General features: G+C 43.7%; 1 protein-coding gene across 1 annotated transcript in view; it reads right to left on the reverse strand.

Moving 5' to 3' along the window:
- Window positions 1–348: 348 nt before the first annotated feature.
- Window positions 349–13,556, reverse strand: part of LOC106585515 (rasGAP-activating-like protein 1) — a 33,089-nt gene continuing 19,881 nt past the window's right edge. Inside the window, exons 13-21 of the mRNA XM_014171808.2 lie at window positions 13,135–13,327; window positions 12,833–12,970; window positions 12,180–12,318; window positions 8,213–8,388; window positions 7,053–7,190; window positions 6,753–6,888; window positions 3,556–3,676; window positions 3,180–3,247; window positions 349–3,036 (exon numbers count right to left, since the gene is read on the reverse strand). Coding sequence (XP_014027283.2) covers window positions 2,888–3,036; window positions 3,180–3,247; window positions 3,556–3,676; window positions 6,753–6,888; window positions 7,053–7,190; window positions 8,213–8,388; window positions 12,180–12,318; window positions 12,833–12,970; window positions 13,135–13,327 — 1,258 coding nt within the window. The 3' untranslated portion in view covers window positions 349–2,887. The remainder of the gene's footprint in view (window positions 3,037–3,179; window positions 3,248–3,555; window positions 3,677–6,752; window positions 6,889–7,052; window positions 7,191–8,212; window positions 8,389–12,179; window positions 12,319–12,832; window positions 12,971–13,134; window positions 13,328–13,556) is intronic.

Below are 13,556 nucleotides of genomic sequence, written 5' to 3' on the forward strand. Positions count from 1 at the left end.
ATTTATTCAGTGTGAACAAGGGAACCATGCCTGCAAAGCCCATTAAGCACCTTCAAAACGTAAGTCTGAATACCAACTACTGAGAAGTGTGAAGGAAAGGCTTGCGTAAGAAAGGCGTAATTTCCTAAGTCGGAATCAGGCCCATAGAATATTAGCTAAAAAGTATTGTGGAGCTCTGCACCTAAATATAAACAGTACTGGCACCCAAAATGAGTACCGGCACCTATTTCAGTCCAAGTCAAGCACTGAGTATCTCCAGACCCTCCAACACCTCTTATAAAAACACGACTGATTGTAAAGTCAAAAGGTTTTTCAGTGTGTGCATGAACACAGATTCAAACTAAGTAGTAGCGGTATCATTACATTTTACTCAATATTTCCAATACAGTTCACAGTAATACAGCTGATGTTACCACCAATCTGTAACCATCCGCTTTGTGCATGCAGTCATTTTGTGTCAGCAATATAAAATGTAAGCTCATTTTCTAAATTGCAGCCCTCTTCCAGCAAATAACAAGTCAACGAGCAACAATCAATATTTGTCCGGATTTGAACTTGAGAGGCTGCTTAATGAAATTCAGCGGAATTCAACAGTGGTCTATAATAACCTTCTAAAGATAGCCAGCCAAGTTAAATACAATTTACTAAACAGATTACAATAATAGGTAAATAAACGATTCAGATATCAGTAACATATAATTTGATAACAGTGTAATTGTAACAATCCAATACGCTTAGCTTTTCTTTCTTGAATCGACAAGACTGATTAAAAAAATCCATGTCACTAATTTAAAGAAAGTACTACTAAAATAAAGACAGTACACAATTTACCATGGCAACAAATGCAGTTTGGCATTTGAAACATCTCCCACACCTCCACTGAAAGCATTTTCAATGGTGCACGCCATTCCACGCAACTCAACTCACACACTTGGAGTTTGACAACTCATCAATGTGCAAGAACACACATCTCTACTCCTCTGAGCTCACCTCAAAAACAGCAAACTGAATTTGGTCAATACTGTAGGGAATTCATACATGTATACAAAATATAAGGTATGGCTAAGACAGGATACGCTCAAATGGTTGTGAGTCGACATCATTAGCTCTCTACAGAGGGTGATGGGACCCTAACTAGAGTAGAACAGAAATGATCTACATATGTTCAATTCCATTAAATACAAAGGAATGACAGTTACTGTATGACACTTCACTCAAAATCAGCAGTCTTAAAATGACTTCAAATACAATGACCTGAGGAGAACAGTAAACATGTCACTTGATCTACTTTATAATATTGTCAGTAGTACTGCTTCAAATACATGTTTTTACCAATTAACCAATCAACTGTGGACCATGTAAAATATGTTTTTCATATCAAAGCCACAAATTTGAGTTTGAGTTACTTCCCATAAATCCACAGAGCAACAGCACCAAACACAAGCTTCACTATGGCAACAGTGAAAACAATATACTAATAGCAAACAAGTGACTGTTCAAGCAATTATGGCGTGTGTGTCATTGTATTAAAACACTCACTTAGAAATCTCACAGGGCATTACCCTCATTAATATGAACACCAGCACAATCTTACTACAACATTGTGGATGTTATCAATTGAAATATATAAATTAGAGAGTAAAAAAACATAAATAAAAGCAATATCAAAATAGCATACATTCAGGTAGATTCATCAAAAACTAGAGTAGATTGCATAATCGTCCTCCAAGGTATGGGTCGTTATACGAAAACAGTGCCTTTTGGATCTCTTTGATTTTTTAATTAGAAATTGTGCACCAATATTGAATTTTAAAAGCCTGTTATACTAAATGAAGTGCCATTTAATATAGACCACATGGATAATTCAATAAATCAATTTTTTTTATATGAACAAAGACTTGCTAAAGTGCCAAAATTCAGCACTTTGGCATGTCCCTCCGTGCACCCTCTGTGACTTCTAGGAAGTTTTTAACCCCCTTAACCCCAACATTTCTCCACATATTCACCATCATTGTAAAGCCCTAGTTATTGTTGCTCTGAAAAAGTAATTTCTGAAGATTATTATTTATTAGTGTTACCCATAGATAGACAGGCTAGAAATGTTGTAACAATAAATACATACAAATGGGAAGCCTGCATTCAATTGCCACTCCCTGTTCCATTCCCCCTGTTGTGGTCAACCCTGTTCCTTTATTTGACATTTAAAAGGCACTTACTATAGTAATTGTTTTAATTTAACCTCTTGAGATGGGAAAACGTGTGCTCTTTATGACAGAATGCTAAAATGAGGTGAAATCCAAATATTATTATTATTTTTTTTCAAAAGGCACCGAATTGCTGGAACGACCCATATAATGATGTTGAATATAAAAAACATCTTTACATTTCACAGACGCTGGATGCAGGGCATGCACTACATTCCTTGATAGCCATACAATAATGCAGTACCACGGAATGACACAGTCCATGCGTGCCCCTGCTTCAGCTCAGTTCCACATAACAGTTTGTGTCCTGCTCAATCGATAAGAACCCAAGCTTTGGGAGAGTAGCAGAAGTTTATGTGGCAGTCCATCTGAATGCAAGACCTGTGGCAATCAGTTATTTCACTAGATAACTTCTCTGCCACAGCTGAAAACCTGTGAGTGATATCAAACGTCCCAGGAAAAGAATGTTGCAGAATGGGTATCCTCTTCATTCTGTCTTATGAAGAAGTGATCTGGATGAGAAGAGAGTTCCTCTAGACATCACATGTAACAGAGAACATGACAGGGAGCAGGGAGAGGCTGCCTTCCTTCTGTGGTCGCTTAGTTTTCCTACACCATTGAGTCTGATACAGGACGTTGCTCTCCCCTTCAGACCCGGGCTCAGGCCCCAGGGAAGGCCCAATCTAGGGGGTCAGGATGAGGCTACCGGCCTCCTCTCTTTCCTGCCGCTGGAAGGTGGCATGGGCCTGCTCCAGATCCAGAACCACTCCAAGTAGCCGAACCGCTGCAGCCTGCCTGTGCTTCAGGAGCTCCACGCTACAGTCTGCTCCATCTGGGGGTGAGAGAGAGATTTGAAGCAACGCGAATGCTTTAAATGACAGTACAAATGTCTAGGGAACCAACCTCTCTGACAGCTAAGGTGTTACAACTGATTGAACTGCATATTAAAAAGGCACTGCTTTGACAGTCTCTCACCAGGGAGCAGCCCAGAGTTCACTCTATTCTCTTCCTCTGTGGTCATCTCAGCCTCCACATACTGCTTCCTGTTAGCACACAGCACAGGGCACAGCACAGCACAAGGCACAGCACACTCACATTAACACACTGATCAACATGTTTATCAATGTTTAGACAGTGTGTAACAAAGTATGAAAGCATTGTGTGAGAGAGGCTGAACATAATCCACACTGATGTGTTCCTGAGTTACAGGCTATATTCTAATGAATAAGAGTAGTCCTAGTGTTACAATGTAGACCCCTTATGACAAGTAAATGAACTGCACCCTGTCTGTCTGTCTGAGAAGGTTTACCATAGCCTCCAAATGTCTCATGTCAAAGTGTATTCCACTGACCTGAGCTTGTCTCTTCCCTGAAGAAGCTGTTTGTAGATGGTCTGAGTCTCTGCGTCTGGATCTAATGGGTCACTCCAGTCGCCCAGAGTCACTGCAGAGTGAGTGCGACTGCAACCTGAAGCTGAACAAAAGAGAGGGGCCATACAGTGTATTCACTTCTCTAATTTTATTTATTTATTTAATTTCACCTTTATTTAACCAGGTAGGCCAGTTGAGAACAAGTTCCCATGTACAACTGCGACCTGGCCAAGATAAAGCAAAGCAGTTCGACACATACAACAACACAGAGTTACACATAAACAAAAGTACAGTCAATAACACAACAGAAAAATCTATGTACAGTGTGTGAAAATGTAGAAGAGCAGGGAGGTAAGGCAATAAATAGGCCATAGAGGCTAAATAATTACAATTTAGCATTAACACTGGAGTGATAGATGTGCAGATGATGATGTGCAAGTAGAGAGTGCAAGTAGAGGGTGCAAAAGAGCAAGAGGATAAATAACAATATGGGATGAGGTAGTTGGGTGTGCTATTTACAAATTGGCTGTATACAGGTGCAGTGATCGGTAAGCTGCTCTGACAGCTGATGCTTAAAGTTAGAGAGGGAGATATAAGACTCCAGCTTCAGTGATTTTTGCAATTCGTTCCAGTCATTGGCAGCAGAGAACTGGAAGGAAAGGCGGCCAAAGGAAGTGTTGGCTTTGGGGATGACCAGTGAAAAATACCTGCTGGAGCGCGTGCTATGGGTGGGTGCTGCTATGGTGACCAGTGAGCTGAGATAAGGCAGGGCTTTACCTAGCAAAGACTTATAGATGACCTGGAGCCAGTGGGTTTGGCGACGAATATGCAGTGAGGGCCAGCCAACGAGAGCGTACAGGTTGCAGTGGTGGGTAGTATATGGGGCTTTGGTGACAAAACGGGTGGCACTGTGATAGACTACATCCAGTTTGCTGAGTAGAGTGTTGCAGGCTAATTTGTAAATGACATCGCCGAAGTCAAGGATCAGTAGGATAGTCAGTTTTACGAGGGTATGTTTGGCAGCATGAGTGAAGGAGGCTTTGTTGCAAAATGGAAAGCTGATTCTAGATTTAATTTTGGATTGGAGATGCTTAATGTGAGTCTGGGAGGAGAGTTTACAGTCTAACCAGACACCTAGGTATTTGTAGTTGTCCACATATTCTAGGTCAGAACCGTCCAGAGTAGTGATGCTAGTCGGGTGGGAGGGTGTGGGCAACAATCAGTTGAAGAGCATGCACTTAGTTTTACTAGCATTTAAAAGCAGTTGGAGGCCACGGAAGGAGTGTTGTACGGCATTGAAGCTCGTTTGGAGGTTTGTTAACACAGTGTCCAAAGAAGGGCCAGATGTATACAGAATGGTGTCGTCTGCGTAGAGGTGGATCAGAGAATCACCAGCAGCAAGAGCGACATCATTGATATATACAGAGAAAAGTGTCGGCCCGAGAATTGAACCCTGTGGCACCCCCATAGAGACTGCCAGAGGTCCGGACAACAGGCCCTCTGATTTGACACACTGAACTCTATCAATTGCTACAGGGGGTGCTGAGCTGTTGGCCGGGGTAGGGGTAGTCAGGTGGAAAGCATGGCCAGCCGTAGAAAAATGGTTATTGAAATGATCGATTATTGTAGATTTATCGGTGGTGACAGTGCATCCTACCCTCAGTGCACTGGGCAGCTGGGAGGAGGTGCTCATATTCTCCATGGACTTTACAGTGTCCCAAAACTTTTGGGAATTAGTGCTACAGGATGCAAATTTCTGTTTGAAAAAGCTAACCTTAGCTGACTGAGTATATTGGTTCCTGACTTCCCTGAAAATCGCGGGGGCTATTCAATGCTAATGCAGAATGCCACAGGATGTTTTTGTGCTGGTCAAAGGCAGTCAAGTCTGAGGTGAACCAAGGGCTATATCTGTTCTTAGTTCTCAATTTTGTCAATGGGGCATGCTTATTTAAGATGGCGAGGAAAGCACTTTTAAAGAGCAACCAGGCATCCACTACTGACGGGATGAGGTCAATATCCTTCCAGGATACCCGGGCCAGGTCGATTAGAAAGGCCTGCTCACTGAAGTGTTTTAGGGAGCGTTTGACAGTGATGAGGGGTGGTCGTTTCACCACGGACGCATTACACATGCAGGCAATGAGGCAGTGATCGCTGAGATCCTGGTTGAAGACAGCAGTATTTGTTGTATTTAGAGTTGTATTTAGAGTTGTATTTAGAGGGCAAGTTGGTCAGGATGATATCTAAGAGGGTGCCCATGGTTACGGATTTCGGGTGGTACCTGGTAGGTTCCTTAATAATTTGTGTGAGATTGAGGGCATCTAGCTTAGATTGTAGGACGGCCGGGGTGTTAAGCATATCCCAGTTTAGGTCACCTAACAGTACGAACTCTGAAGATAGATCGGGGGCAATTAAAACACATATGGTGTCCAGGGCACAGCTGGGGGCTGAAGGGGGTCTATAACAAGCGGCAACGGTGAGAGACTTGTTTCTGGAAAGGTGAATTTTTAAAAGTAGAAGCTCAAATTGTTTGGGCACAGACCTGGATAGCATGGCAGAACTCTGCAGGCTATCTCTGCAGTAGATTGCAACTCCGCCCCGTTTGGCAGTTCTATCTTGTCGGAAGATGTTATAGTTAGGGATGGAAATTTCAGGATTTTTGGTGGCCTTCCTAAGTCATGATTCAGACACGGCTAGGACATCAGGGTTGGCGGAGTGTGCTAAAGCAGTGAATAGAGGCTTCTAATGTTAACATGAATGAAACCAAGGCTTTTATGGTTACAGAAGTCAACAAATGAGAGTGCCTGGGGAATGGGAGTGGTGCTGGGGGCTGCAGGGCCTGGGTTAACCTCTACATCACCAGAGGAACAGAGGAGGAGTAGGTTAAGGGTACGGTAGAGACTATAAAAACTGGTCGTCTAGTGCGTTCAGAACAGAGAGTAAAAGGAGCAGATTTCTGGGCGCGGAAGAATAGATTCAAGGCGTAATGTACAGACAAGGGTATGGTAATCTGTCTGTGAGATTCTCAGTCTCAGTGAGCAAATAAATATCGGCTGGTGTTCAGAGTAGTGCACATAAATGTGAGATAAAAAGATAATTATGAAGTGTTAAGGAAGCACTAACATGTTAAGTGTGTGTGGTACTTCAACAAAGATTCCTACATAAGTCAATGTTTTAATTACTAGCGCGGTCAGCCTGTAGGCAGCAGGTCCACTTGCCACTGCGGTACGCCCCTGGGTGGAAGAAGGGCAGCATGCGCCTGTTGTAGATACTGGCCTTCCTGATGGCTGACAGCCACTGGTTTAACTCATTCACATTCTGCAGACACAGACAGACATACACAACACTCAGGTCAGTCCCAGCGTACGCACAAACCACAGAGAACAGTGATAAAAAGAAAGCACCACAAAGTCAACCCAGTCAAGGGTCAGTAGTGCTGTGGTCAGTAATAGTATGGTCAGTGACTGGAGGTCTGTCAATACCTTGCACTGGGTATAGATGGTGTGCATCTTTCCATCGTTGTCCTGGGTGACGACCTGCAACACATGCTGCTGTTGGAAGGCATTCTCATCCACTCTCTCCACAGCACACACACACTGGATGGGGATGGAGGAGCGCACCTGCAGGATGCACACATAACACAGTATGAGCACAGCTCCATGTTGCACTCCTGTATTGCTCTTTGTAGGCAATTTTCTGATGCAGGCAAATACACATCAAATGAATCATTCAGTTATCAGCTATTCCTCAGGCGAGTTTAGGCCCGGCTTCAAGTGCCACCCTTATGGGTACAGTTGATAGAGTATGTCTGCTTTCATCCTTCCCCAACCTTTTATTGAGCATTAAGTAATTCAAGACCATTTTGCAAAGAAAAAGGACTGAAGAGAAAAGAGTGGTGGAGAGATGGAGAAGAAAGTGGAAGAGAGCAGGGCAGGAGAAAAATGTCAGAAAGGCTGCTCTAATGTATAAATCAGCTGCTTCCATGGGATGCCTGCCTCACTCAGGTTAGAGCACAGTGGGAGGGGATATGGTCCACAGTTGGATTTGCAATGTTAGTATGAATATCCACAGCCTTCAATGAACCTCGCATTTATTCCAGCCACACAAAGGAAGAAGTCCGCTCAAAGAGAACCCTCTTTTACTGGCCTATTCTCCACATCTCTCTTTCTCTGACCCCCCCTATATCTATTCCTCTCTCGCTCCCCCCTCTCTCTCTTGTTCTCTTTCTCGCTTGCTCTCTGCCCCTCTCTCTTCCTTCCCTTTCTACCCCCTATCATTCTCTTTCCCTCATCCCCACTCCTGTCCTGGACTGGCTAGGCAAATGAGAGAAGCTCATTATCAAAAGACTGGGCATCACATGATAATAGCCTCCCCACTAATGATGTTCTCATACAGAGAGAAACACAAATAAGGCAGACGGATTATTAAAATGTTTTTTTTTTTATGAGGCAGGATGACGATCAAACACCCTTTGAAGGGTACAGGAGCCAATTCATCACCAGAGGAAATGGTGTTACCTTGTTATAATGAGTTACTTTCAGAGGACTTCATGTTTTCTTGTCTGTCTTTATCTGATGTAAAAGAATGGAGGAATTGCTATTAGAGCTGGTCATGGGTAGGATTGTGTATGTGTGAGTCAGACCTGCCAGGGATCCGGGGTCTTGGCGTAGGACAGTGTCTCACTGCTCAGCCAGAAGTATCGCTTCTTGAAGGAAAAGCGGGACAGGAGCTGGGGGCTTTCGGCCTTGTGCTTCTGGAGATAGCCCTCCTTCACTGTCACTGAGGGCAGGAACACAGCCCTCTGGGGCACCTCAGACACTGCAGACAGACAGAGCAAGAGAAAAGAGAGGGGAAGGAGAGGGAGAAAAAGATGGAACAGGAACAGTGATGGAGGGGAATGGAGTGAGAGAAAGGAAGAGAGAAATAAGATGGGTGAAAAGGGGAGCACAGAAACAGAAGTTCTACATTGTATCAATATGGACACAAGGTGGAGCTGTAGCAGTACAGTTATGGTTAATTTATACATATTGTTGAATTACATTACAGCACATGATGCATTATCTCATTGTACATCATTGTTTGTGTCATCTTGCTCCCTCTTCACCCTTGTGTTCAGCACATCCCAGTGTTCATTTTGTCAAAAATAGTGATTAAAATACTTGGACTGAAACAGGTGCTGGTACTCATGCTGGGTACCGGTACTGTTCATATTTGGGTGCAGGAGCTCCACAATACTATTGAGCTAATATTATATTAGGTGAAACAGGAGCTCAAGCAGTAGAAAATATAAGGTGCCGACCCCCCCGCGAACACGCGCACACTCAATTCTTCATTGCTGCGACTTGCTTGCTAGTTGAGATTTCTGCTCTTCACTCCGTTGTCAGTTTAGCCTACAATTCACTGATCTTAGTAGCAGAAAGCATTTTTTATTTGTGTCCTTCAAGGCAGCTGTCAATGATAGGCGTTAGGCTGCATTTCATTTAATATTTTATGTCGGTTTGATCGCTGGTAGGCACTAGTAATGTCTGCAGTTTTCGGGTTGGCTATTTGTTTCACGTGTATTAGTCTATAAATACATTTCTTTGCAAAAATTCGTCATCTCTCCCATGTCGTATTCGACTAGTAGTTGTTCTGAAATGTTTATTGCTTGCCTACATTTTACTCCCTCCTCTATGTTTAACATAACACACATACATGAATTATTAATTCCGGTAGCCTATCCTGACGTTAAGTTTGTTCACTCTTGTGACAAAGTTACAAGGGGGGGATTTCGGCAAGGCCATTTTCTTGCCTGCCTAAATGTAGGCAAGCAATAAACATTTCAGAACAACTACTAGTTGAATAAGACATGGGAGAGATGACGAATTTTGTCAAAGAAATGTATTTATAGACTAATACACGTGAAACAAATAGCCAAACCGAAAACTGCAGACATTACTCGTGCCTCCCCCGAGACTCAGCTCTGGTGAACTCCTCAAGTCAAGCACTGCGTCAAACACGTATTTTTCAGTGGCAATTGATTAGACTATTACTTACTAAATATACACAGAATAAACTATAACATTTTTTCTTTTCTTCAGTTGACTAAAATGAGACGAGACAAAAATATATCTGTGACTAAAATCTGACTCCTAAGTGGACTGGACAATAATCTTTGGAGAAATTGAAAGCTTTTCAGTGATAAGCACAGTGAATAATAGCAGCACATATGCACAGCGCAGTTCTGTTGAACAATGGGAGGACGCGCCACACTCCGTCCGCACACATCAGCTGCGTAGGAGCAAGCGATGTGTGGGAAGACAGGCAGACAGGCTCTCCTCCTGCTCCGATTATACACATAGCGCAGGCGACTCTCTTGCTTCCCTATAGATAACTAGTAACCACCAGCCTTCTAGTCAGCTACCCGTTGCCTGGTTGGGAAACACCAGCTGCTTTAAGAAATTAAAAACCATAGCCGCACTGAGTTTAATAGTAAAACAACAGTCTGTGTTTTGCTATCCCTTGAGTACGCTCAACCCTGCCACTTTCCCCACTGTATTTCATAGCCAGGTTCTGTAACCAACGTAGCAAAGTCTCCCTCTTTTCCTCAGAGAACACGGTTTGATTCTAGCCCTTACCATTCAAACAGATATGACCCGTAATATCAACGCTATGATTTTTTATTTCTATCGTGCATTGGAGAGCCGTATTTTACATCCATTAAGCACATAGCAGGCCGTTACAAACGAGGCTACTTCCGGACCGGACTGTTAACCATTTGTTTAGGCTACACCTTGTTTAGTCATGTTACCTCATTAGCTAGCTATAGCCAACCTGGGACACGTTCAGCAGGACTCAACCCTTAGGAACGTTCAGATAGCGTATCTCTATGTAGAACAAACATGCCTCTCTAATATGTTGAATATGGAATAACTCTATTCCTGGGTTCTATCTGAATCAAGAACGTTTTGGAACTGAATGTGGCCCTGGTAACATTACTAGTAGCCTATATGCAAACATTTGGAGGCACAGAAAGAAAAGGGATAGCAAACAATTGATTGACAAAATTCCTCTTGCCACTACACTATATCTGACTGGTTAAATAACTTTATTTAGATGTATGTGGACCCAGTGACTTAGACTTGAGCACTTGGACCAGGACTCGAGCACTGGGACTTGGACTTAGGGACTTAGGGAGCACAGGCGTCTTGAGACTTGATTCGGACTTAAGGTTCAGTGACTACTACATCACTGGGCAAATCAGTCATTAGCTCCCATTTTACTTTTGGACACCAATGTAGCTGCAGCATCTGTGGAACCTTGATAACAATGGCAATGACGTGACTGAATGACGGAGGTGCAATCCATCCGGACGGAGGTGCAACCCTTCGGCAATACTTTGCGGAACCATCTGGTGATTGTGCAACTCTTTTTCTGCACTTGCTTGTGTCTGTTTGTTTTGTATGTAATGTGCAATATCTATTTACTCTGAATTATTTCATTCAATATTTCTGCTGTTGGGAAGAGAATAGGATGTTATGTAGAAAAATATGTTGGTAGGACAAGGCTATGTATGTTTGTGGACCTATAGGTTGAGTGGGCTATTTTAGTCAACAAAATGCCCTTTAATTTTAGTCACAACACAGCATTTGTATTGCCTCAACCTATAGGTCCACAAACATACATAGCCTTGTTTTAACAATAACTAGACTAAATCATTATTCAAATGACAAAAATGTGACTTAATGATATTTTTGTCAAAATGACTAAGACTAGACTAAATCAAAAAAAGAGTGCCAAAATGAGCACGGGCACACACCTCAGACAGATGGAACAATACAAATCCACTCCTGCATAACACATTCACATCAAGTGTATTAAATGTCAAAGTGGCCTTTGAGGGAGAGCCCAGTGGCTGAGATGACATGGAGATTGGAACATGATATTTCAGAGTGATAAGATGGATCACAACAACAGACTCGCTGACACGTGACGATGAGAAAAGGGCATAGGTGTGCTATGTATACAGTGTGGTGTGTAGGGGTGGCGAGCGCTCCACAGTTCAACGCGCAGCCCACCGCACTCCATTTTAGTCCCAGTATCAGCTCTCAGCTGCCTATGAATATTTCACCACTGTATCTATTGTATCTATTGATACCAGTAATAACTGGCCTTGCCATACTGGCACCTGGCGGGTTAGCCTGCCAGGATAGGAGCCCAGCCAAGCTCTGCTGTTCTGTCGTCCGTCTGTCTGCCCCCCCCCAGTGGCTCTACCTTATCTCTGATCTCTACGGTTATCTGCTTGCTCTTCAGCAGGCTACTGATGCATTACTACTAGGGCCTAGAGTTTCCCCCTGGTAAGGTGACATGGTGAGGAAAAACTCCAGGCCTTATAGGGCGGCAGGTAACCTAGTGGTTAGAGCACTGGGCCAGTAATCGAAATGTTGATAGATCAAATCCCCGAGCTGACAAGGTAAAAATCTGTCGTTCTGCCCCTGAACAAGGCAGTTAACCCACTGTTCCTAGGCCGTCATTGTAAATAAGAATTTGTTCTTAACTGACTTGCCTAGTTAAATAAAGGTAAAAAAAATGCCTTACTGAATAAACAGTGTCCTGCTGGTGCTTCTTACCGCTATCAATGTCGATGAGCTTGTCCAGGAAGTCTTTAACAGAGGCCACGCTATAAAGGATGATGGGATGCAAGGGCTCCATCCACAGCTCCTTGCCGTGGCCCAGCTGCAAACCCAGGTTCCCCACACTCTGCACTGCCTGGCGCATAGAGAAACACAGCCATGTTCACCCACCACTCTCTACTGTAACCATAACTTACCATCTGTCAAATGGGCAGAGAGTACTGTTATCAATTCTGATATTAAATGAGCATCACAGTATCATCAGGATGTGCTTGTGGTTCCTGTAACAGACTACTACACCCCTCTCTCTCTCTATGTGTCTCTGAGTAACATCAAACATCCCAGTGAGCAGGCTTGCTGTGAGGCCCTCTTTGTCCTGCCCACACCTGGCATGGGAACCTCTCTGAAGGACCCCTCTCTGAAGCTCTGCTTTGAACCCAAGCCTGGCTGCACACAGAGGTAAAAATAGACCATTCTCTGTAGAGGACCCATAGCAACAGGACTTCAGCACCACGGACAGCAACTCTATTCGCCACAGCTGTTTCACTGTGTGGGACTGTGTGGCACTGTTGTAGGATAAAAACTGTCTGTGCATGTGTGTGCGTGTGTGTGTGTGTCCGTATGAGTGTGTGCGTGCAAGGGCACAGTACCTTGGCCAGTAGTAACAGTGTCCTGCTGGTGCGTGTATCTGCATGCTGGTCCCTCAGGTGAAAGAGCTTGGGTGTGAGGATAGCAGGGGCAAGGAAACGCAGGAAGAAAAACCCACTGATGGCCAGATACTTCACATCCTAAGGGGAGAGGGCCAGGAGGGAAGGAGTGCAACAGAGATGAACAAAATAAATGCACTGACAACATCCCCATGTCTATTCACTATCCAGCAATGAAAACACATCTTCATCTAGGTGACCTTTGTAGCTGAATTTGACCCTTGACCTCTGGGTTTGAAACAAACCTCATTCTCTTGCTCAGGGAACTGCTCCTCCACCCTCTTGTGCAGCTGTTTAAAGGCCACCCTCATGACAGGTGGACACTGGGTAACTGACCCAATGATGGACTCCACGATGTTAGACAGATAGCCCTGCAGCATCTCCACACTGCTCTCCCTCACCTCAGCCTCAGACACCGCACCTTTAAATGAGATACGCCTCCAGAGAGAGAGGGGTCAGTGTTACATTGAAATGAAATGTATACTGACAATTCAAAAGAGCTCTGAAACACAAAGGCCTGCGGGACCCATACTGTGACCTTTGCTTTGTACAGACAGCATTGTCACTAATTATGAAGTGGCAGAGCAGCTAAGATGCAATAGATAGTAAGAATAGATACTGAAGGATACAGTATACAGTATATACATATGAGATGAGCAATACGAGA

The sequence above is a fragment of the Salmo salar genome, chromosome ssa24, assembly GCF_905237065.1.
Source record: "Salmo salar chromosome ssa24, Ssal_v3.1, whole genome shotgun sequence".
Classification (NCBI taxonomy): Eukaryota; Metazoa; Chordata; class Actinopteri; order Salmoniformes; family Salmonidae; genus Salmo; species Salmo salar.